This window comes from Panthera tigris, chromosome D1, assembly GCF_018350195.1.
Source record: "Panthera tigris isolate Pti1 chromosome D1, P.tigris_Pti1_mat1.1, whole genome shotgun sequence".
NCBI classification, from domain to species: domain Eukaryota; kingdom Metazoa; phylum Chordata; class Mammalia; order Carnivora; family Felidae; genus Panthera; species Panthera tigris.
The window spans coordinates 113,941,194-113,965,849 of record NC_056669.1 but is presented as its reverse complement, the minus strand read 5'-3'; the positions used below and the strand labels follow the sequence as shown (position 1 = coordinate 113,965,849).

The 24,656-nt window shown below is 57.4% G+C and overlaps 1 protein-coding gene across 6 annotated transcripts in view; it reads left to right on the top strand.

The window, feature by feature from the left end:
- Positions 1 to 24,656, top strand: part of AP2A2 (adaptor related protein complex 2 subunit alpha 2) — an 84,734-nt gene that overhangs the window by 58,431 nt on the left and 1,647 nt on the right. For 3 of the 6 annotated variants that reach the window (XM_042957589.1, XM_042957586.1, XM_042957588.1), the window contains 13 exons: positions 3,141 to 3,242; positions 6,680 to 6,788; positions 8,369 to 8,519; positions 9,827 to 9,995; positions 10,956 to 11,093; positions 13,871 to 14,053; positions 14,593 to 14,690; positions 15,104 to 15,335; positions 15,439 to 15,606; positions 18,276 to 18,436; positions 21,048 to 21,130; positions 22,790 to 22,879; positions 23,737 to 23,860. In XM_042957589.1, coding sequence (XP_042813523.1) covers positions 3,141 to 3,242; positions 6,680 to 6,788; positions 8,369 to 8,519; positions 9,827 to 9,995; positions 10,956 to 11,093; positions 13,871 to 14,053; positions 14,593 to 14,690; positions 15,104 to 15,335; positions 15,439 to 15,606; positions 18,276 to 18,436; positions 21,048 to 21,130; positions 22,790 to 22,879; positions 23,737 to 23,860 — 1,808 coding nt within the window. Of the gene's footprint in view, positions 1 to 3,140; positions 3,243 to 6,679; positions 6,789 to 8,368; positions 8,520 to 9,826; positions 9,996 to 10,955; positions 11,094 to 13,870; positions 14,054 to 14,592; positions 14,691 to 15,103; positions 15,336 to 15,438; positions 15,607 to 18,275; positions 18,437 to 21,047; positions 21,131 to 22,789; positions 22,880 to 23,631; positions 23,655 to 23,736; positions 23,861 to 24,656 lie in introns of those variants that run through there. The other 3 variants (XM_042957590.1, XM_042957587.1, XM_042957591.1) reach the window with 2 other exon arrangements.

The window sequence follows — 24,656 nt, the reverse complement described above, 5'->3', positions numbered from 1 at the left end:
TGCGCTCCTGTGGCTAGGGGGAGGGGCCCCTCCTTCCCTGGGGTGGGACCTGCAGACACGACCTCCAGCCCGCCCCAGAGCTAGCTGTCGCAAGGCTTCCCGTGTGCTGGGGCCGCACAGACCGGCAAGACCGAGTTCAGCGGCTTCTGGAGACACCCTGTCCAGGGAGGGCAGTCCGTGTGGTGTGCCTGTCTGTCAGGCGGTGGTGAGGGCGTCCCGTGACCCCCGCCTAAGCTCCTGCCCGCAGTCTTGCTAGTCTGCACGACTGCTCCACAGGCCAGGCCCGAGTGTCCTCCCTGTGTCGTAGACAGGAATGTTTGGTGGTTGTGGTCTGACATGGGTCACAGGTCCGGTCCACACCAGCCGGGGCATACAGGGTCGTGACACCAGGAGATGGGGTCAAGTTGGAGCAGGCGTTCGGCACAGTGGCTTTGCGCTGTGCGAATTCTGTTGTAACACTGAGAGAATTGAAATGTAACACAGGGTTTCCTCCTGAGTAGATGGGGGTTAGTGTGCAAGCTGCTTACTATGTTTTTTCCCAGAAACGAACCTACCTCAAAAATTAAAAATAAATGATCATTGCGTGCAGATTCAGAGGAGAGAGCCGGTGGCCGTGTCGGCAAGCTTGCTGTGCTGCGGCCGCCCTGGGGGCTGTTCCCACGTTGTCGTTGCCCACGTTTACTGGGTGTTTGTGTCCAAGCACGGCAGCCCTCCCTGAGGGTGGAGCTCCACCTCTGTGGCCAAGTCCTGGGGAGAGGTGGAAGGGACTGGGCGGGGGGGTGGGGTTAGGGTTAGGCCTGCACGCCGGGTCACCCTCAGTCTGTTCAGGTTCAGACTCTGCTGGTAAAGCCGGGAAGCCATGCTGGTGGCCGTGAGGCTTGAGGCCACGGGTCCCCCACCAGACAGCCCCTGCGAGGCAGTGGGGCTTCTTCTAGTTTCGCACCTGAGGAAACCAAGGCTCGGAGAGACGGAACGGCTTCACATAGATGCGGATTTGAACCAGGAGGTGACGGAGGGTCAGAACTGGGACAGCTTGGGGGGCCCGAGCCACACGGCCAACCGACACCAAAGCCCTTGGCCAGCAGACGTCCACCCCCAGCACTTGTCAGAGTGACGGGGACTATCCCAACTGCCCGCAGGATTCCTCTCGCTGACACCCAAAGATCCTGCAGCCCCAGCTATGGGGTCTGCTTTGGTGCCCTGATGCACACGACTCTGCTTCACCAGGTGCGCTGCCTGGCACATTCTTGGCTACAGGCCACCAGAACCCAGCTCGAAGCGGGAGAGGTGGAGGGGTCGGCCCAGCCAGACCACGGGAGGGCTGAGCCCATCATCACCCCGCCTCCTTTTATCCTGCCGTTCTCGGCCCACATTCACTGTTCTCTTGGCGCCTGTCCTCCGTGTGGCCTTGGCTTCCGTGTCAGAGACTTCCTGGCTTTGCCGGTGAAGGAGGCCTGAGACTTGGCTTTCTTTGGTCTCAAGGTCAAAGAACGCCCAGAGGGGTGTCAGCTGGGTGGCAGGGCGAGCCAGCCCCTGTGGGTCCTGTGTTCAGAGAGCAGTGGAAGAGCTGAGGGGGTGTGTGTATGTGTGTGGGGGGGGGCAGGCCATGGGCTGTGGCCGGGGGGCAGCACCGAGGGCCATTTGGGCCTGCCCTGGTCTTCTCACACTGCCCTTCCTACGAAGACCCCTGCAGGGTGCAGAGGACGTGAGACACTGTGCTTTAGGAGTCTCCTCAGAATGCGCAGGTTTGTTCTGTCCTCGTGGTGGGCCAGGCCGAGCCCCACACGCTTAGGAGCCGTGGGGACCAGCTCTGCCCTGGTGGGACCTGCGCGCTCACAAATACTGACCTGTCAGAGCTGGCTTGCGAAGGGAATCTGTTGGTACTTACTCTGCCCGCTGAGAAGTGGGCGTTGAGGCCAGTTAGGTCCGTTTGGTGCAGCCTTCACGCTGTCATTGGAAGGCTGAAGGAAGCGCTCAGCTCTGGCTCTCCCCCGCGGTCTCCGCGGCCACCAGCTGCCGTCCTCGAAGCTTCGCAGCTGCTCGAAATGCTGGTCGTGTCCCACCTGCTCAGGAGGACGGTGGAGGATGGCCAGCCGGGTCCGGCGGAGGGGCCAGGGCTCTCCTGGGCTGTGTCCTCGTCCTCACCGTCGGTAGTGGCATTCCTTTGTTCACGTATCTGTGAGGGCGTCTTTACTTCACCAGCATCCGCCTTCAAGAGATGTGGATTGCCGGGAGCCGCTCCTGGTGGTGCCGGGACAGCCGTCTGCAGGGAGAGTCCCCGCACGCTGAGGCCGGGTGCTGTGTGGGGGCCCTGCAGGGAAGGAGTCTCGCCTGGGTCTGGGGTGCTTCGGGGGCCAGTGTGGTGGGGACACAGCCTGGACTGCTTCCAGAGAAGGGGAAGAGTGGGCTCTCTCAGTCGTTGTTCTGCGCTGGAGTCTAAATAATGTCTCCCTCCCCAGTCCACACAGAGTGATTTTTTTTTCTTTAAAAAAAAATTTTTTTTTTTAACGTTTATTCGTTTTTGAGAGACAGAAACAGCGCACGAGTGGGGGAGGGGCAGAGAGAGGGAGACACAGAATCCGAAGCAGGCTCCAGGCTCTGAGCTGTCAGCACAGAGCCCCACATGGGGCTCGAACTCATGAACCGCGAGATCATGCCCTGAGCCGAAGTTGGACGTTTGACTGACTGAGCCACTCAGCCTCCCCTTTTCTCTTTTTACAAGATTTTATTTTACACCCAGTGTCAGGTTTGAACTCACAACCCCAGGATCAAGAGTCGCACGCCCCACTGGCTGAGGCAGCCAGGTGCCCCCACACAGAGTGATTCAAATCAGGGGCAGCGGTGAGTGCAGCTGCCCACAGGACCAGACAGGTGGCCAGACCCAGAGGAGGGCAGGAGGGCCAGTCGGGATGGGGCCTCCGCTGCCGCAGGGGTCTGGGCCACGTGTCCAGGCTTGCAAGGAGAAGCTCCAAAAAGAAAATGGGGTATGTGCGCTCTTGATTGTTAGAGATCTGTGAATCTGGCCCATGGACTACAGGTCTTTGCTCTCCATTTAAAGTTTTATTCGGAAAATGACTTTGCAATGAGAAGCCAGGCACTTTGGCTGCAGTCACGGCATGTATCTGTTGTGTCTGTTCCAGGGTGTGGTGACCGCGGCCACCAGCCTCATTACCACCTTGGCCCAGAAGAACCCCGAGGAGTTCAAGACTTCTGTCTCTCTGGCCGTGTCCAGGTTAAGCAGGGTGAGTCTGTCGATGGGAGTGGGTCTCAGGGTGCAGTTTGGTCTCAGCTATTTTAAATAATACGTTGGTTTATTAAATTATTAAATAATTATTAATATTAAATAATAATTATTAAATTAAATAATTAAATAAAATTATCAAGATAATTTTAAATAATACGTTGGTTTGCTGTTTAGAGTACAAGGTGTTTGGCTCAGTTTGCAAATTCAGGACTGAGGACTCTTCTTGGTTGGGAATTCTTTGGGTTTTCTTTCAACCTTTTTGTCAGTTGAGAAGTGTCCTGTCTGTACAGGAAGGTGCACGGAGCGAAACAGCCCGGCTCACACTCGTGCTGCCTAGGGTGGGGGCGGGGGTGCCGGCTGGGCCCCCTGCTGTGGGGAGCCCTGTCCTCACTCGTGTGGCCTCGCTCCTTGCTTTCCTTTCCTTTGCTGCCTGAGCGGGTGTCCTTACCTCTGTTGTCTAGCTCTGACTGCGCCCTGAATCTTCACACAGATGGATCCCGCGTATGGGGTGCACTCTTTTATGTTGGTCCCGTTATGCTCCGCCTTGTGGAATGGCCGTATTTGTCCTGTGTGCCGTTCGTTCAGTTTTGACGCTGTAGAATTTGTCTGAACACACAGCATACGTGCCCAGCGCTGAGGCGGCTGTGAATCACCTGCTGGGAACCGCTTTGCTGCCTCGGTTGGTGTGTGTGTGTGTGTGTGTGTGTGTGTGAGAGGGAGGGAGAGAGAGGGGGAGAATTGCTAGTGGGTGTGTCCCTGGAAGTGGCGCTGCTGGCTGGTGGGGTGGCCGCGCTTCACCTGAGGGGACGGTGCCAGGGCACTCCGCCAGCGGCATGCAGTTCCCGCTGCTCTGCATCTTGGCTTTTTAAATGTTCGCCATTCTGGGGCGTGGCGGGGTCTCGTGATTCACGTGTCCGTTTTCTTCAGGGTCAGTGAGGTTGGGCAGCTCTGCGTGTTTATTGCTTTCTCGAACATCTTCTTCTGTGAAGTGCCTGTTAAGAAGTCTTTTGCCCACTTTTCTACAGAGTTAGCTTTTTTATTGTTTTGTAGAAGTTTCTCTACATATTTTAGATATGAGCACTTTCTTGGTTAGATTAAGTTGAACCAAACAAAATTGCCCACTTTTAACTATTACTGCTCTCCGAAAATGGCATCTCTGTATGCTTCAGTCTACCCTGTGTTTAAAAATCTTGTCCTACTCTGTGACTTGCCGTTTTACTCTCTTGGTGAGGTCTTCTATGGTCGGAAATTCCTCCTTTTAAAGCACCAATCCTTTCCTTTGTGGTTAGTGCTTTTTCTGCCCTACTTATGAGGTCTTTCCCAGTTCTGGGGTTTCATTTAGGTTGACCACCCACTCTGGGACTGGTGTCTGTATGTATCCAGTCCTAAAAGGCCTTCCTGCCCCCACACCCCCCCAACAGTGCCGCCTTGACCACAAACCACGGGGCTCTGTCTGTGCCTCCTTCCCTTGGTATCGTCTCTGTTCATTTTACACAGCGGCGCACTGTCTTCGTTACTGGAACTTGAGGACAAGTCTTGATGTCTGGTGGAGCACGTGTCTTGTTCCCCCAAGAATCCTGTTGGGACTGCCTTTAATCTGTAGGTCAGTTTTGAGAGAATTCAAATCTTTACCGTATTGAGTCTTTGAATCTGTGACCATGGCATACCTCTCCATTTATTTGGGTAGTCTTTAATTTTTCTCAATAACGTTTTATAACTTTGTGAGTGGAGATTCTTTTATCTTTTGTTAGATATCTTTATACAGTTTATTTTTAAAATGCTGTGCTCAAGGATATCTTAAAATGTTATTTGTAAACTACTATGGGTTGGTTTTAAGTAACTGGTGAAGCCATTTGAGATTGGGGTTTCTTTGTTGGCAATTTCTTTTTAAAAAAATTTTTTTTAGTGTTTTATTTATTTTTGAGAGAGAGAGAGGGGAGGGAGGGAGGGAGGGAGGGAGGGAGGGAGGGAGGGGTAGAGAGAGAGGGAGGGGCAGAGAGAGAGGGAGACACAGAATCTGAAACAGGCTCTAGGCTCTGAGTTGTCAGCACAGAACCCCATGCGGGGCTTGAACTCATGAACCGTGAGATCATGACCTGAGCTAGAGTTGGACACTCAACCGACTGAACCACCCAGGCATCCCTGTTGACAATTTCTTATTATGGATTCAACTTGTTTGATAAATTATGAGTCTTTGTATTTTCTGTCCTTTCATTCACTTTGGTTATGTTGCACTTTCCTGACATTTGCTAATGTGTCTAAATATTCAGATGTATCGACAGAAAGTTATCCTGCGCACGGGGGTCCGTAGTGCTGCCTCCTTCCTGGTGTTGATGCGGGTATTTGCACCTTCTCCCTTTCCCGATTAGTCGCAGCAATTCTTCTGATTTTGTTGCTCTCTCTATTATGTTTTTTTTCTCCCCGGCTAGTTTTGCTTCATATTTTTATTTCCTCTACTTTTTGGGTTAATCTGTTACTGTCTGTAGATCTTTGAGGTAAATTACTCATTGTTTTCTTTTTTATATTTGTTTCAAATGTGTACGTTTAGAGTTGTAAGTTTTTGAGTGTGGTGTTAGCAGCACGAGACGGCCTGTGTTGGCCCCCCTGTCCTGAGGAGCACGGTGCTGCTCCCCGTCTTCCTCCAGTGCCTGCCCGTGTGCCCTCTATCTATCGCTCTGCTTGTTCTGCCCATGCCTCAAACAGCATGGAGCTCACCTCCCTGCAGGAGGGGCCACCTCCTGGGTCCAGGCTGCTGTCTTGCAGCTGAGTATAGGAATTAGGTGAACCTTCCTGAATGTGTTTACCTAGGACCTAAAGTGTCACACCTGTGGCTTTGTAAGGCGGCGCTCCTCTGACTTCCCTGGCAGACACAGGAGGTGGGGAGGCACTGGGCTGTGTGTTAGTGGAAGTGAAATGTCTTAGGGGCGGTCGTGTATTCGGAAGGTGGAGGGGGTGTCTGCCCTGCCAAGGACTGTGATAGACAAGGAGATGGAGCCACGAATGGAGGAAGCTTGCTGTCTGGCCTCCGGTGAGCTCGTGGCAGGGGTCTGCGCTGGAGGGCTTCTCCCTTCTGAGGGGACTGAAGTTCTCCTTTTTGTGTTTTGTTCACTTTCTGCTCCACAAAGGAATGATTGGGTTTCTGGTCTGTTGAATTCTGTAGCGGTTCTGGGTCAGTGGTATAGGCTGGTTTGTGCCCACGGAGTGGGCCGGCCGTTGCACAGCAAGAGTGCGTGGGCTGTTCCCCAAAGTGACAGCGGGCAGCTGCTCTCCATGGGAGCCTGGCACGGCTGTGCTCCTTTACCTCTAAAATAGGAGACAACTAAATGTCCCTATTAGCTCATCGAATGGAACTGTTTCTCAGGTAGTGTGTGACCTCAGGACCAGGCTGAGGGCCTCTCTAAATGACACCCGTCCGCACCCTGTGTTGTCTTACAGATTGTGACATCTGCATCAACAGACCTTCAGGATTATACCTACTATTTTGTCCCGGCTCCCTGGCTGTCCGTGAAACTTCTGAGGTTGCTACAGTGCTATCCACCCCCAGGTAACAGCTGCCAGCACAGACCTGTCTGAGAGGGGTTTGCTTCAGCATCGTAGGGTTACTCTTGTGTTGTTATCTTTACAAGACCTTTTCTGCTGCTAGTTCTTGTTCTGCGGGTCCTTTATGATGCTGCCACACATCTTGGCTTTCCCAGAGCAGCTGGTAGAGAACTCACAATTTTCTTGGGATTTGGGGTTATCTCTGCTTTTTAGATAATATGGTATCTGTCCTGTGCAGCTTTTTGAAACAATGTTTTTCAGTAAAACTGGAAACGCTTACAAGCTCTGTATTTTAAGTTGTTAATAATCTGTAAAACCTTAATATACACATTGGAGATATTTTTCTGTTCACGTTTTATTGCAAAATGTTACTTTTGACTAATACGGTAAGTATCTAGAAACGGAACTTTTTTTAAAGTTTTTATTTATTTATTTTTGAGACATAGAGAGTGCGCGCATGCCCGCACGCAAGCAGGGGAGGGGCGGAGAGAGGTGGTGACAGATGATATGAAGTGGGCTCTGTGTGCACAGCACAGAGCCCAATGTGGGGCTCTAACTCATGAACTGAGATCATGACCTGAGCCAAGGGCAGATGCTTAACCAACTGAGCCACCAGGCATCCCTAGAAATGGAATTTCTTGATCAAAGGATGTAGATTCTTCCGAGTTGTCCTTTACACCGATTGCTCGTTGTAACCTTTACGTTTTAATCTAATTGGTTTTGTGCAAGATATTTCTTTGTTAGATTCCAGTAATTTCTCTTACTTCCATACTGAAGTATGAACTGCACACCTGCAGTCGAGCCTTCGTGTGGGGGGACTTCCCTTGAGCTGGAGCAGGACTGGCCTCCCCAACAGCCACTCCTTACTTCTGCCTCCCTCCCCGGCCGGCCCTGCCCGGCCTGGCGGCCGTCCCGCTCCTTCATTCTGAGATCTGGGGTGTCTCCACTCACTCGTGGGTGTGTTTCCCTCATGACTCTCCTTTCAGGGCTTGGCCACCTCTCTGCTCAAGCCCCGGGGCAGGGAGTGGGGGGAGCTCCCCAGGGCCCTGATGGCGCCCCACCTGCGTCTGCAGGGCTCCGCTCTTCTTGACTGGCTGGGCTTGCTAACCCTGGGTGTGCTGGGGGCTTTGGGGGACATGCTGTACAGGTTGTGTCTGATATTTGATATTTTTATTGCTTTCTTATTCTTTTTTTTTTGTCTATTACTTCTTTTTTCTGGTTTCATTAGAATTTTTAACATTTCTTTCTCTTTGTTGGTTTTGATAACAGTGTCTCTATTTCTATTGGAAATAGAAAGTGGAGGAAAAATCTTTTGTCCCCTTTCTTTCCAACTTTTATATTTCTTGTCTGCGTCTCCGAGATTTTCTTTTCTCTCTTCTAATTCAACGAAGGTGTTCTGCATCTCATTTGCGTTAAAATGTACGTGCAGTGACGCCAGGCAGTTACATCCTCTCGCTGGAAAGAGCCGCGCACTCTGATGGGGAGCATGTGCTGGCCAGCCGTCTCCCCCTGGTCGTGAGGTGGTGCGGCTGGGGGGCAGGTGGCTCTGGGGGGCCCGGCCCGACAGCGCTCTGTCTCGCCCAGAAGACCCTGCAGTGCGAGGCCGCCTGACCGAGTGCCTGGAGACGATTCTGAACAAAGCCCAGGAACCACCAAAGTCAAAAAAAGTGCAGCATTCCAATGCCAAGAACGCCGTGCTCTTCGAGACCATCAGCCTGATCATCCACCACGACAGGTGCGTCAGCAGTGGGCGGTGCTCTCCTTCCCCGGCCTCTTCCCCGAAGCGTCCTGGGTGACGTCGGGTGCTTACCCGCTCCCCGACATGGACAGGTCGCCTCTGCCCTCCTCAGACGGGTGCGTGCTCCCTGCGGGCTCCTCTTCTGGTCTCTCCTCCGCTGCTTCTCTCTGGCCTCAGAACTTGCGCACCATCTGTCGCGGTGCTACCTTTCCCCGAGGGCCTCTCCTGTTTGTCCCGAGCACCCTGCTGCTGCCTGGCTTCTCCCGTGACCGCACAGGAAGGGGGGCGGGGGCCTGTCCGTGTGTGTCCCCGTTTGCCTTCCTGCGGCACGAAGCGACAGTCAGCGTTGGTTTGAGGCCTTCGTGGGGATGTGGTGGCCGTGGCCGAGTGTGTCAGCGAGCAGAGAGATTGGGGATGGGGGGTGGATGGTTTGCTTCCTTGCGTTTTCTTCTCAGCTCCTGTAGCCTGACTTCCTGCCCGTGGCCTTGAGCCCAGTGCCTTGTTTTAGCATTCCCGTTAGCGTGCCGGGGTGGCTCCCATGCGGGGCTGTGGGAGACGCCGCCAGGGCCCCCACCAGTGCCCGCTGCTGCGCTCCACCCAAGGTGGTGTGGGGGCACGGTAGGCGTGGCCCACCCTCTCCCGGCCACCTTCCGCCTCGACGTTTTTGGACAGACGTAGTTTCTCGTCACAGAAACTCAGTCTGAGAGTCCTACTTCAGCAGGGTTGGGAACTGTTGAAAAGAAAACTTTAGAGGTCAGAGGAAGCCTTTTGGTCTTTATTGAATGCGTTTAAAGAGCCACAACATCACGAAGGTAAAGCGGAGAGTGAGCAGCAGGGTGGCGGAAACTTCTTGGCGGCTGGCGCTTCGGGACCCACCTCTCGTGTCTGCCTCTGTGCACGCGGCTCTCGGGACTCTTCCCACGGCAAGGCCTGTGTTCAGCCGTTCACCACGGCTGGCTGCCTCTGGCTGAGGTGACGTTTCCGGCCGCTCGGCGAGAGCCCGGAGCGTTCCCTCCGCCAGCTCGGCGCCGAGGCTCAGGAGGAGCTTGGTTTGGGACGGCGCCTCCGCCGCCACCGCCTCTTTGAAGTTGTGGAATCCTGCGCGCGAGGGGGCAGCGAGCTGAGCCGCTGCGAAACTGACCTCAGGGTTTGGGTCCGTGGCTTCCGGTGTGGGGGCCCCGAGGTCTCCTCTGGCAGTGCCGTGGCCGCGAATGCCACCCGCCTCGCCGACCTGTGCGTGGCCCTGTCTGTGAGGCTCCTACCGAGGAACCCCCAGCCGCCCCCCTCTTCTCCTGCCCGTGCAGCGAGCCGAACCTGCTGGTGCGCGCCTGTAACCAGCTGGGCCAGTTCCTGCAGCACCGGGAGACCAACCTCCGCTACCTGGCCCTGGAGAGCATGTGCACGCTGGCCAGCTCCGAGTTCTCCCACGAAGCCGTCAAGACGCACATCGAGACGGTCATCAACGCGCTGAAGGCGAGTGCTCTGTCCTCGGGCTCTCGCTGCCGTGTCCCCGGGGGTCTGTTCTCTGTGAGGCGGGCTGAGAGCACATAGTACCCAGCGCCGAGTCCCGCGCGTACCCGAGTCACGATAGGTGTTTGAATCAACACAGACTGTTCTTTTTGGTAGAAAGATAAAACATCTCGTCCTTGTCTCTGAGAAAACTCACCACTCGCAAAAGAAAATCCGCTTTTCTCAAGGAATTAAAATTCCAGAGTTGAAGAGCCAGGTTGAGGTTACTTGCGCCTGTTACCTGCCTTTGTGAGCCTCCAAAGCAGGCCGTGTGGGCTCGCTCCGCAGGCTCGGCCGTGACAGCACCCCTGCGTTCTCCTTGCCGCGCTAGGTGCGCTGGAGAACGCGAGGCCAGGGGGAGGCCACAAAGCCCGTTGTTCTGTCCCTGGCCTGACCCCGTTCCTTTGTGTGCTCACATTTTTGGTGTGTGTTTTGAACGAGAGGCCACACGAGGGCCTGGCCCTGCTTTTGGTGTTCGTTATCAGTCACTGCCAGTCTCAGAAAGACTTGCCCTTGCTCTGGCCCGTGGTCCTGCAGCGGTGCTTCCCGGGCTGTCCCGTGCCGAGGGGCAGCTGGGGTCTTACTCTGCAGCAGAGGCTGAAGAGCAGGTGTGGGGTGGGGCCCGAGAGCAGCGCTCTGAGAAGCTCCCGGGGGAGGCAGAAGGTGCCAGTCTGGGACCATACAGTAGAGGCCTCTGACTGCCCCCCAGGGACGGGGCTGGATTCTGGGTGGGGAGAGTCAAGGAGCGAGGGGCTCCGTGTGACCTGTCTGTCGCGGGGAGGGGGGTGGTCCCGAGATCCAGACGGGGAGTGGGGGCAGTGCGCAGGTAAGTGTTGGGACGGAGTCGGGTGCCTGAGCCGCGTGGCCTGGTCACCTGGCCCGGGCTCTGCTCGTGCGGCTTTTCACTCTGCCTCGCGCCCCCAGACGGAGCGGGACGTGAGTGTGCGGCAGCGGGCCGTGGACCTCCTCTACGCCATGTGTGACCGCAGCAACGCCCAGCAGATTGTGGCCGAGATGCTGAGCTACTTGGAGACGGCCGACTATTCCATCCGGGAAGAGATTGTGAGTCTGAAGGCCGCCACGCTGCCACCACAGGACTTCCTTTCCTTAGAGTGTGTGATTCTGCCCTGGCGCTTGATTGGGAATCCGCTAGGTCCTGGGTCGAGATCCCTCTGCTTAAGCTTCCAGGCCGCGTTCTCAGGGGAGCCTTTCAGGCTTTTGGAAATGACTTGAAACAGCCCTTGCTAACAGGGACCCTCACAGTGAGGTAGTTTTGCGACGCAGGTGAGTAAGAGTGCAGACTTGTGGGCACCGCTCTGTAAGTTTGACCCTTGCCTTACTGCCTATGTGCTCAGACTGTGCTCCTGCCTCTCTCGGATGCATCGAGCTCAGCCACCATCGGCGAAGCGGGTGTGCACGCCAAACAGATTGCCAAGAGTTCCGCAAATACTTATCGTGAGAAGCGCTGATCATGATACAGGTAGCCTGTGGCCAGCAGAGAGGGGCCCCGAGCGTGTGTGTGATTCACAGAGGGCTCAGCGTGAGCCTGTGTGAAGGGGTCAGCTGCTAAGGTTAGCGGTCCCGCAGCCTCTCATCCTATGAAAAGTGTGTCTTATTTGTCTTTCTGGGGAGCAAAGTGCCGTTGAGGCCTCCTTGGGAACTCTGGGGGCAAGTGCCCAGCGTCAGAGCTCCCCACAGCTGACTCTCAGCATTGCTCCTGGGCTGCTGTTGGGCTTGGAAATGAGAGGCTGGGAGCTTCTGAGCCCATGTGGCTCCGCATATAGCTGGACACTCAGGCTTCTAGGGGATCATTTACTAATGGCTCTGGCCCCTGTGGCCAGGCTGGGGCAGGTACTGTCTCTTTAGTGCTGAGTGGCGTGGCCTAATTACCACGTGGGCATGCTTTGATGAAGAGCGGGGCTGCCCTGGAGAAGAAAGAAGGTCAAGGAAGGCTTCTCAGAGGAAGCAGCCCTGGAGCTGAACCGCTGAGCAGCCAGGAGAGAGGACACAGGCACTTCGGGGGGACAGGAGGGACAGGGGTGACCAGCCAGGAGAGAGGACGCAGGCACTTCAGGGGGACAGGAGGGACGGGGTGCAAGATCTAAGAATAGACGTGCAGGGAGAGGGGAGTCCGTTGTGGGGTAGGGGTGGGGTCACGTTTAGAGTGTGGCCAGGCAGCAGGGCCTGGGCTCCCGTTTGTGCGGGTGCAGCAGGTTCTGGGGACTGTACTCACTGGGGCACTGTTACCATCGTGGTTCTGTGTGTCCTGAGCTGAGACAAGAGGGGCCATGGTCTTCTGTGTGATTAGGTGGGTTTTTTTTTTTTTTTTTTTGTAAGTCTTGTTTATTTTTGAGAGAGCTAGAGAAAGAGAGTGAGAGAGAGAGGGAGCACGCAAGCTCGAGCAAGCAAGGGAAGGGGCAGAGAGAGGGGGGAAGAATCTCAAGCAGGCTCTGGGCTGTCAGTGCAGAACCAGACGCAAACTGTGAGATCATGACCTGAGCTGAAGTTAAGAGTCGGACGCTTAACCGACTGAGCCACCCAGGTACCCCTGGGTAGGTTTTTAAGGTTTTGAATGTTAACCGGTTCCATGTTGGCTCTTACTCCCTTTTACACGGTGAATGGCATTGCTCAGTTAGCTTCAGTCATACGAGGGGTAAGACAGATCTTCTGAGTTTGCGGTAAATGCTCTGTCTGGCCGTCTGTCCAGCCTGGTGTGTTGTATCATGCGTCCTGTGGTTGTGTTAGCTGCTGGGCGTCCGTACCTGGACGTGCTGCTTGCCCTGCCCATGGCGGGGCCTTTCTGTCCACGAGGAGTGCAGGTCATAGGCAAGGTGGTGGAGCGCCTGTAGCGTGGGTGAGGATTGGCAGAGGCAGGGCTCTGGACCCCGGGGGGCGCCTCGGGAGTCGCTGTCATGGAGTGCTGGGGGGTTCTGCAGGAGGTGGCAGTGAGCTCGTCCTGAGAGGATGACGGTACTTGGGGGTGGGCAGCTGGGTGGCAAGGAGGCGGCTCCGTCCGGTGGGAGCAGGGCATGTATGGCAGAGGCAGTGAGGCTGCTGTCCCGTGTCACGGTGAGAGGCCCCGAGTGCTCAGCTTCGGGGTGAGCTCTGGGCTCGAAGGATTGAAGCCGACGGAGGGCAGTGATGCGGCCTGAATTTTGGAATGATGCTCTAGGATCACTGTGGAGGGTCGCCGCGGAGGCCAGAGAATGGGCAGAGCAGGTGGGTGGTGGTCCAGGCCCCAGCAGGAGATCTGGGGGCGCATTCAGGAGGGCGACGCAGCAGGGAGGTAAAGACAGGCAGCTGCGTGAGGGACACGGTCTAGCGTTGGCGGCTGGTGCTGTTTGGGGGGCTTGGTGCCCTAAGAAGGTGGCGTGGGTGGGGACGAGGGTCTGCTTTGGGTCAGCCCAGTGCCATTGCCCCTGGGCAGTGCGTATGGCCCGCAGAGTCCTCTGGAGGGCGTGGGGGTAAATGAGTGGGTGGGGTCCCCCGTGCAGAGTTGAGGGAGGCTGGCCAGAGCAGGAGAACCCAGAGAGCCCTGCCGCCCTGAAGGCGGGCTTGCTGGGAAGGGCTGCCCAGGCTCTGGTCCGTGGCGGCGGTGCAGGGTCGCCATGACCTGGCTGGACCGTGTCTCTCCCGGTCTATTCCTGGAGGGCAGTTTGGCTTTCCCCAGTGAAATCTGCAAATCTCAACTTTCTGGGCTCCCTTGAGAATGTGGTGGAAGCTTCTTGCACACCCGAGCTTTGGCACACGCGTTCAGGTCCTTCCGAGGCCCTCGAGTTGACGCGGCGCTGGCGGCTGCGGGGCCCAGAGCGGCTGCCCTGAGCGTCCGCACCCTGCAGGTGCTGAAAGTTGCCATCTTGGCGGAGAAGTACGCTGTGGACTACACGTGGTACGTGGACACCATCCTGAACCTGATCCGGATCGCCGGCGACTACGTGAGCGAAGAGGTGTGGTACCGCGTCATTCAGATTGTCATCAACCGCGACGACGTGCAGGGCTACGCTGCCAAGACGGTGTTCGAGGTACGGCCCAGACGCGCCCTCAGGATAGGGCGTGGGGTTCTGGCGGGCGTCGCCGGCCTCCCTGTGTCTCCTGCCCACCGTTCTGGGAGGTCCCGGCTCCTATGCTGTGGACACCACCTCTGCTTGAGCCTTATCTCCAGCGCGTGCAGGGTCTCCATTGGTGAGGGGCGTGTGCCCCCTGGAGGATGCTGGTGTGCACCTGCCCCCGCCTGGGGCCTGAGTAGAGCGTGGCTGTTGTTCCGGGGCTGGCATTGGCCGCATTTCTGCCTTTGGCGCTTCCCTGCTACTGACCTACCTGCTGAAGTGGCAGGAAGGCAGGGAAGGGGCAGATACTAAAGCCGGAGGGTCTCGGGGCAGCTCTGGCGGAAGCTCGCACTAACGTGAAAAACAGGCCGTGCGGGAGGGCGGCCTGAACCCCGTGTGGGCCCGGTGCCCCACCACCTCCCAGCGACTTTACCCTGCCGTCAGACGCCTCCCAGCTCTTCTACCTGTGCCGCGAGCCCCTGTGCATCAGGCTCACAGTGCTCACGGTTTCACAGGCTCTTCAGGCCCCGGCGTGCCACGAGAACCTGGTCAAAGTGGGAGGCTACATCCTGGGAGAGTTTGGAAACTTGATAGCTGGGGACCCCAGATCCAGGTGAGAGACCCCGTGGGAGCCACGTGAGCACCGCGCCGTGATGCCGGCTCCGTGCTTCCTGGTTCTCACCTGGCGGCCGAGGGGAGGTTGACAGGTGTCCTCACCTGCTTGTTGGGACAGCAGGGCAAGAGCACTTCCGCTCCGGATTCGTGTGTTTTTATTCTCGTTCAAGCCGTACAAAAGTCAGGACTCTTGTTGACAATAGATGCGTGGTCACGTGGCTCCCATTGCCACAGGGAAGCATGCTCTTGTGTGGGACAGGAGGCGCACGCCTGCCTGCGCGGGAGCGGTTCTGGTCTAGCGCAGGGGCCGTTCCCCAGAGCCACTCCTCGCTCGCGCCCGTGGGTGAGGTGCGTGGGCGCAGGGGCGGGGGGACACGGACGACGCGCTCCCGTCCCGTCTGTGCCCCACAGCCCCCTGATCCAGTTCCACCTGCTGCACTCCAAGTTCCACCTGTGCAGCGTCCCCACCAGGGCGCTGCTCTTGTCCACCTACATCAAGTTCGTGAACCTGTTCCCGGAGGTGAAGACCACCATTCAGGACGTGCTGCGCAGTGACAGCCAGCTGAAGAACGCCGACGTCGAGCTGCAGCAGCGGGCCGTGGAGTACCTGCGGCTCAGCACGGTGGCCAGCACCGACATCCTGGTAGGCCCCGGTGGCTCGGAGAACCCCTGCCGCACCGTCCCTCGCCCTGGGGCCGGGAGCTGCGGGGCTTTCCGCCGCCGTGACTCCGCGCTTCTTCCTCCAGGCGACCGTCCTGGAGGAGATGCCGCCGTTTCCGGAGCGCCAGTCCTCCATTCTGGCCAAGCTCAAGAAGAAGAAGGGCCCGGACACAGCCACGGGTCTGGAGGAGGCCAAGCGGGAGAGGAGCGCCGCTGTCAATGGGGGCCCCGAGCCTGCCCCGGCCAGCGCCGCGGTGGGTCCCTTTCTGGTGGCGACGCCCGCATGAGCTCCTGGGTCGCCGGCTCCCCGAGATTCGGCACCAGCAGAGCATTTGCCCCCTGGGGAGAATGTGTTGTTAGGTGTGAGGTGTGTGCCGAGAACGCAGTGGTGGGACCCGGCCAAGCCCTCGCCTCTCCTTCACCTCTGACCTCAGAAGGTGCTCCCCCCCCCAGGTGCCTGGGCCTCATCTTCCAGACTGGCCTTCAGACTGCCGTCTCGGGCCTATAGTCCCCTCCCATCTCCTCTCTGTCCTGAGTGGTTCAGACGATGTGAGCGCTCGCTTCTTCTGTGGGACTGCCTCGCGTAGGAGGCCGTCCGGCTGCTCTTTGTTGGTGTAGAGCGGACCCACCTCACACCTTATCCTGTTCTTAGAGGTTTTCAGCAGTGACTTGGGTTAGGGCCGGTTTCCCTTTTCTGTGTGACGTGGTGAGGGCATTCACGTATAAACGAAGACCTGTCTTTTGATGTGCGTCTGTCTGGGGGAGGTGTCATTTTGAGAGTTGTATTTGTTTCTTTTCTCTCCCTGGCTCGAGCGACAGCTTCGTGGGAACGCACACGCCAGCCCTGCCCCGTGACCGCCAGCTGGGCGCCATGACCAGCTCCCCAGGACTGTGGGCTTTCTGCTTGTCCGTTCTGGGAGGAGGCCTGGAGAGCTTTGTGTCGTCTCTGGGATCTTGGCCCAGGGGTGTGAATAACGCCTCTTAATGATATCAGGTGGCCTTTGTGAAGAGGAGTGTCAGAGGTGACATGCGCCTGTGTGCAGACAGACCGAGGCCTTGGGGGCTGGCTTGTCAAGGGCGTGATTATGCCTGAGCCGTTGTGCTCCTTGATGGGGTCTGTGGCCTGTCCCCTGGTCTACTTGTGTGTCCCTTTGACCGTGTGTCTGGCCCTCAAGCCGAGGATCCTGGGCCTGCCGTGAGCCCTGTATTCAGGCCTCACCGGGCCTCCTGGGGGAGGGAGGAGGCAGCCAAGGGGCAGTGGGTCTCTGCACGCCTGCCTTGGGGCAGAGCTCGATGTGGGACCTGGGCAGGGCGTGGCTGTCCAGGTGGGTCTTCCCAGCAGAACAGCCTTGCTTTTGTCTGTTGTAACTTTCAGGGCACATATTTGACTTCATTGGACAAAAGATTTGCCTATTGTCAGAAGCGTGTGAACCGTTATTCGGGAACCAGTGGTAAAGATCTTTCAATAGATGGCAGAGGCGACACAGTCCCCATAACTCCCACGTAGGCTGTAGTTTGTCAGCTATGCCAGATACCTTCCTTGCATAATTCAGAGCCAGGTTCAAAGCCACCTGAGTTCTGCCCCTGACCCTCCTCAGGTGGGCAGACTCCTATGGCAACAGTGTCAGTAAAAAACAGTGTCCTGTGAGTAGCTGTGCTCCCAGGAATGCCGCTGCAGGTGCAGTGAGGGGCAGGAACCACCTTGACAGGCCACGTCCAGATGCCGCTGGCTCCTGGTACCTCCTCTGACAGCTCCTCTGGGGTCCCCGTCCCCCAGGCTCCTCCTCTCCCAGACTCTCCGCTTCCTGAGGGGAGCCTCGGCAGGGCTGGGAAGGAGGGGCCGTCACGCAGAGCACACGTTTTGTAACGTCTCGTTTATCTTGGAATAGAATTCGTATGTGATATGAATACCTAGGATGTAATTTTTTAGAAATCCTTTAACTTAACCTGAAAGAGAAACGGGCAGTTATTTATACTAACGTTGATTTTCATGTGTAACTGCTCAGCACGGCCACACTGGAAGCAGGTGGCCGTCAGAGGCCTGGCCCGAGGTGTGCCTGGCCAGTGCCCAGAGTGGGCGTGCCCACACGCCGGGGGTAGGGGTGGGGGGGCAGGAGGAGAGTACTTGGCCTCCCTCAGCTGTCCCTTCAGGGTAGTTGTGATCTGGAAAGATGGACGTGGGTTAAGCCCGACCAGAGTGTGAGCGCAGTAACGTAAAATGAAGCCGGGTGCAGTCTCGGATAAACTGATTTTGACCTTCACGAATGCTCAGTGGGACATTCAGAGGTCACTCAAGACGAGTCCTCAAGGCAGAGCGGCTCATCCCTGGTTCTTGCGGCGACATGGCCCCTGGTCGTAAGCAGAGCCCCACGTGTTTATAGGGGTGCGGGGTCAAAGTGTGAGTGTCAGCTTGGGTGAGTGGTTTGTGTTGTGCGTGGCCCTCGGTGGCTTTTTCTTTTGCCTCGGATCAAAAAGTAATCATTTAAAGAAAAAATGGTCTGTAGGCTTTTCGTCTATTTGTCCTCTATAACTCCATAAGGCCTAACCCGTGGCTAAACCAAGAACGCACCCAAAGTAGCTTGCCCACTTCTTTGTCTCTTCAAACTCAGTCTCACTGGAACGTCGACAGTAACGTGCGTGGTCTTGTTTCTTTTTGATCTCTTTTATGGCAAAAGTGTTTTCGGAACTTTTTTTCCCCATTCAGATGATCGTCACAAAAAAAGTTTGGCTGTCTTTGCAGTTGTGTGAGATGGTGACCGATCTTCAGACTTGGCTCTGGGGTTGCAGTCTCCTCTCACGTGCTGGGCCCTTGCCCCGCGCAGCCTGGCTGTGATCCCTGGAGGGGAGGCGCGGGCACTCGCGCTTGCTAGGCCGTGGCGTGCCAGGAGGTTCCCCGCTCACCCTCTCCCTCCCTGTTTTCCAGTCCACGCCTTCTCCATCGGCGGACCTCTTGGGTCTGGGGGCCGCGCCCCCTGCGCCTGCGGGCCCCCCACCGTCCTCCGGCGGGCTGCTCGTGGATGTATTCTCAGACTCACCCTCTGCGGTCGCGCCACTGGCTCCCGGCTCCGAAGACAACTTTGCCAGGTAGTTGGTCTCCCGTGTTCTCGACACAGGGACTCTTTCCTGCTCTGACCACCCAGGGCCCACGGTCCGCATAAGCTGGTCCTTACTGCCCAGGCCCGCCCTGGAAAAGCTCAGGGCACCGGCCTGCTGGGTGGGGTTGCTCCAGAACCACCCCCACAGCTCCACAGGTCGCCAGTTTTCACGAGGTGCGGGTAGCTCACCGTCACCAGGAAGATCGGGTGGAAAGGAAGAACTTCAGGCACTGGCCGTCCGCGTTTCTGAGGCTCATGCTGGCCTCTCACCCGCCTGCGACCGTGCCCCTCTGGCTCCGTGCCCTGCCGTGCGGTCGCGCCCTTTCTGGCCCCCGACGTCGGTCCCTCTTTGTGTGTGCCTTGCGGGCGCCCAACCTCTGCTTTCTTGTTAACACACACTCTCAGTCGCGCCCTCAGTCCCAGCCTTCCTGTGTCCCGAGGCACGCACTGCCCCCCACAGCCAATGTGGTCTTTCTGGCTTCCTGTCTCACCTTCCTGGAGGCGCCACGTGCCTGGCTGTGCGTAGCCCCCACTGCCCACGAGCCCCGGACGGGCCCCTGCACCCCCCGCTGCTGCTCTGCTCAGCGTGTTTCTCTTCCTGCTCCGTTAGCTGTGCGGTTCCATACCTTTCCCCTGTTGGCTCTCTGTCCCTCGAGTCCCTGCCGGTCTCAAGTCCCGCAGGGGGTGTGGGAGGGCTCGGCCTGGGTGCGGGGGCACGCCGGCCGGAGAGGAGCACCTTTACTGAGCGGCCCCTCGTTCTCCTGAGTCTGACGACAGCAGCGGGACTCGTGCGCTTGCGCAGTTGCCCTGTGTCTTGGTGTCCATGCCGCGTGCGAATTCTTAGTTCCTGCTGCTCGTCGAAGATGATGAGGCGAGGTGGGTTTGGACGGGTGCACGTTGCCGTCGGTGGCTTCCAGAAGTGCCGCGTTGGAGATTGGAAAGCACTGCAGACCCCAGGCTGCGAGGCCCTTGGTGCTGGAGCGGCGTGCGTCCCTGGGACAGTGCCTGCTCGAAGCTGGGCCTGCTGGTCTGGGTGGTGGCCCGGGCAGGGGCTTTCCCCAGCGTTCTTGGTCCTTGCTGTGTGTGCAGGTGCACGTGGTGCCCGGGCCACGGGCTTCCTCGTGTGCACGACGGGGGGTGGGAGGCCTGGGGGGCGGGTGTCTACGGTGGGAACCCTTGGAGCCATTTGCTCGGCAGCTTGCCTGCTTCCAGGCCCCCAGACCGGGGTGGGGGGTGGTGTGTGTGTGTGTGTGTGTGGTTCTGGCTGTCTGGGCCGTGCTGTGGCCTCAGAGGGGTGGTGAGGGGTCTGCTGTGGGCCGGGTGTAGGTGCAAGTGAAGGGTGCTCTGGGACCAGCGCCGCTGGCGGTGGGGGAAGGTTGCGTTCTCCCGAGGCTGTCACAGGTGCTTGTTATAAACCTGTAATCCCACAGGGTCAGGTTTTGGTTGGGGTGACCCTTTAAGAAACAGCTATCCAGCCAGCCCTTGACTGTCACCTAGTGGGCCATCAGTCAGTGCCCTTGCCATCTCCTTGGCAAATGTCAGATTAAAGTGGTTCAGCCCAAGCCAGCAGTGCTACGTGCGCTACAGGGCCTTGGATCTGAGGGTGGGGCACTATGGGCTGCCCCCTCCTCGGGTCTGCAGGGGCGGGGATGTGAGGGGCTCTGCTGCCCGGTCGCTTCTTTCTGTCCCCTTGGGCTCAGTTCTGGGCAAGCGTGTGCAGAAGGTTGTGCATACGGAATGGACGGCATTTGACCTTGTGAGGCTTCGCGTGGGGCTCGAGCCGGAGAGAGAGCCGGTGGTGCTGAGATGGGGAGTGCCGGATGAGGCGAAGGGCAGCCTTGGGGTCCCAGGGGAGCACGGCTCCGTGGAGCAGGTATGGAGGGAGGACCAGGCCCGACCGTCTCTGAAGGAGCTGTGCCTCCTGCTGCCTGTGCTGAGACCGTGCTCGACGCCAGGGGTCGCGTGCACACGTGAGCAGCACCGAACGTCATCCGCAGGGTGCCCGCAGGCCCTTTGTGCGAAGCAGGAGGGGGGCAGGGAGTGCTGACTCTGAGCTTTGCCAGGCCGGCAGCACGGTGGGACTTGGAGATTTTGGGCCGTGGGGGCTGCTGCCACGGGGCGTCTGTCTCTCGGTCCCCTGGATGCCCCAGAGGGCTCCACGAGACACCGTGCCGCCCCACTGCCCGCTCTGGATCGTGAGTCCTTCGTGTGCGGGCTGCGGTGCTAGCAGTCACCCCCAGAGTTGTGGCCAGCACCCTGCGTCAGATGGGACAGCCTGGGGTCCGGCTGGCCTGGGAGTGTGTGCTGCGCCCTGGGGCACCTGAGGGAGTTGTGGAGAAGCCGGCTGTTGTGGACCGGCATGTTCACGGGCGGAACACCGACCTGCCCTCTCCTGTGCGGTCATGTCTCTGGTGCGCCGGTTCTGTCTCTGGAGGGCGCTTTCACTGGTGTTCCCTTGAGTATTTTCCTACTTTTCCTTTATCTCGTGTCCCATAGAGGTTTTTCCTGGCCTTTTTGTTTGTTAAACCCTTCTTCAAAAAAAATCTTTATATTTTCATTGGGTGCCTTGGAGTGACTCACATGCTGTCCCTTTTCTCTAGGTTTGTCTGTAAAAATAATGGTGTGTTGTTTGAAAACCAGTTGCTTCAAATTGGATTGAAGTCTGAATTTCGGCAGAATTTAGGTATGTGTTTAATTATTTAACGAAAAAAACTCCTCACTCAGATGATGATATGGGCAGAAAATATTTGTAAATCCTACATCTGATAAGGGTTTAGTCTCCAGGATAGAATATATACAGAATTTGAATTTAACAGCAGAAGAACAACCCCATTAAAAAATGGGCAGAGGACTTGAACAGGCATTTCTCCAAAGAAGACAGACACCTGACCAACCAGCACCTGGAAAGATGACCACATCACTAATAATCAGGGAAGTGCCGATCAGAAGTAAGGTGCCGCCCCACGCCCATCAGGATGGCGGCTGTCGAAACCGCAGGGACCACACGTGTGCCGAGGATGCGGCGGACGGACCCTCGGGCCCTGTCGGCGGGAACGTGAGCCGGTGCAGCTGCCGCGGAGGACAGTGTGGCGGTTCCTCCAAACATTGGAACTGGAACGAGCGTGTGACCCCCAGTTCCTATTTCCCCAAAGAACCGAGAGCTGAATAGATAGAGGTGGTCCGTCCGCTCCCTGGACGGTCACTCAGCCTGACGAGGAGGGACGTTCTGACACCTGCCACCACGTGGGTGGACCCGGGGGACGTGATGCTCACGTGTGATCCACTCACACGAGGCCCCTGGAGTCTCCAGATTCCTGAGACAGAGTGGACGGTGGGCGCCCGGGCTGGGGGTCAGTGTTTCACAGGGACAGAGTTGCCTTTTGGGAAGATGGAAAGTTCTCGAGACCGAGGGTGGGGACGGCCACACAACAGTGTGAATGTGCTTAGTGCCCCTGAGCTGTGTGCTTAGAGTTGGTGAAGACAGTACTTTTCTATGTTTGTGTATTTTATCACAGTTTTTTTAAAAAAGCTTGTAAGTCTGCCCCTTGGCGCCCCCCCCCCCAAAGAAAACTATGTCTGCTGACCATTGGGGTGCTGCTGGGGGGCTCTTGTGGACTGACAACTGCCCGCCTCCCTCTTGGGCACCGTCTCTGAGCCTCGTCAGGACCCCGTTTTCTCCGTAAGAGCGAGTGCCAATATGGGAAACGGGACAAGTGGGACGCCTGCCCTCTAGGGGTGTTTAGGGCCATCGTGAGGATTACCAGAAACCTCCTGGGAGCTCTGTGCTGAAAGCAGGGGCTGAGGCGTCCTTCTCGCTCTGGTGAAGGTGCTGCGCTCCGGACCCTGACAGTCCCCACGCCTAGTGGTGGCGATGTCAGCTGGGGGAGGGGTGGTGCTGGACGGTTTGTTCCCCTCCAGGGCATTTGAAGTCCATTTTCCACTCGAGTTCAGAGAGTATAAACGTGTTTAGAAACATTTGTGTACACGTTTCTGTTGCGATGTTAAGTAACTGATCACATCGGAGCGTCCTCCTCGTCTGCGGCACACGGCTCATGAGCTGCTGTGGTGGGGGCAAGGGGCATCGCTGTCGGGGACGCAGGTCTGGCCTGGCCTCCCCGGAGGTGGCGGCCAAGGCCTCCGTCCCAGGTCCCAGGCTGGGCAGGGTCCCAACAGAGGCACGCTCCCCCTTAGATGGAGAGCAGGAGTTACCCCAGTAGGGGAAGCCGCGACCCCGTGTCCACCAGTGGCGAGTCTCTGGAACTGATCTGACAGCAGCGACTCTGCTGTTTTTCACGGTTAACATTCAGGATGTGTGTGAAAGAAATTGTTTTCTCCCTTCTAGGTCGGATGTTTATATTCTATGGAAATAAGACCTCCACGCAGTTCTTAAATTTCACTCCAACACTGATCTGTTCAGACGACCTTCAGATGAATATCCTTGGTCTCGTGTGTCTCGCACCCCAGCACATGGCCATTTGGGATTTAGAGGAGGGCTCTGAGGAAGTCGTTCTTTATCAGACGTGGGATGCTCCCCAGCTGCTGTAGCGCCTCCAAGTGGCCCTTGTGTTTATAGGGAGCTTATCGTGGTCACGCGGGAGTTTATAGGGAGTTTATCGTGGTCACGCGTGGAAAACTGACATTCGAGCGTCTGCTCCCGGGTCATTTGGTTCCTTGGAGTCACTTTTGTTTTCCCTTATTTAGCTCTCCTGTCACATTATTAAGTCCCTCTGAGCTCTGGTTTCCTTCTCTGGGAGTCTCCCTGAGAGAGCAGCCGCTGAGAACAGGGTGAGCGGGGCCTGTGACCGCCGGGGCCCCGTGCCGCCCCCGCCCCCCCCCCCCCCCCCCCCCCCGGGGTGAGCTGTGCTTCTTTCCAGCAGCCCTCTTCACACCGGAGCCTCGTCCCTCATGAGTACCAGAAACGTGGTTAGAACTCTCCCCGCTAGTGCCAGCTTTGTAGCCAAATATCTTTCCTCCAGGGATAGGCCGACCGAACAGAGCGAGGGTTAAGAATGCCCCATCTTGACCGAGAAGGATGCTGCCTCCTGTACAAGAGGCATGCGAAGCAGTCACCTACCTACCACAGGCCAGGTCCATTTTTATTTTGAGATAAACTAGAAACAGATGGTAAAGGAATTAAAAACCCGTGTATGTAGGATAGGCATTAAGGGTTTCTTTCGAGATCAGGAGCGTGAACTCGGACTCTTACGGACCCCCTTCGAGAAGGTTTCAGAGCTTGCTCGGCTCAGGCACGTTTCCCCAATGTTGGCGTGGCCTCCTTGACACCTGCACATCTGAGCTTGCAGACCAAGCCTGTGGACCCTACCGTGGACGGTGGCGCGCAGGTGCAGCAGGTCGTCAACATAGAGTGTGTGTCTGACTTCACGGAGGCGCCCGTCCTCAACATCCAGTTCCGGTGAGGACCTGTGGGCCTGTGGGCTGAGCCAGCAGCTGGCTCCTGCCTGGAGCCGGGGGGGGGGGGGCTGGCATCACACATGCCATGCCTGGGCACAGCTTCGTCCCTGGGGGCCCTTGGTCCTCGCTGAGCCTCAGCGTCCTTCCTTCAGAGGGCATCCTGAGGGCCGAGTGGGCAACCCCGGTAGATGCCGGCACCCGCGTGCACGCGGAAACTCGAGGCCGCTGTGACCTACGGTTCTGAGGGCCCCATGCTGCGGCGTCGGGGCCAGCTGGGTCCGGGTGCCTCTTCGTGCTTGCTGCTCCGGACGTCAGCTGCAGGGGGCCGCCCAGGGGTGCGTCGCTGTCTAGTCCCTTCTCCAAGCACACACGCCATCGTGAGTCTTTTTTAAAAACCGCGTGTTGTGCTGCTGCTGGGTTCACTGCTATCCTTTTTCAGTGAGCGTGATGGCATGTGTGTGAAAACCCAGTTCCCTGCAGGTGTTTGTAAGGTTAAAGTTTTGGGGGTTTTCAAATCAGAAACACAGAGAACCGAAGACCGTGTGCTTTGTAGAATTTACGGAAACCGACACGCAAATGTTTGTTTCCTTCTGTAGACAACCGCTTTCTTTAGTCTCTTCTCATGGAAGAAGGAAAAACCGTACACAACTTCAGCCAACTTGGAGTTGTAGGAAATGGGCTCTGGGGGAGAAGTGACGAGATGGTGGGAATTCGTGCCCAAGGTCCGTCCCTGTCCTGGTCTCATGAGCCCAGCGGGGCCTGGCCAGAGCACCAGCCCCCTCCCGCCCCCGGGCGTG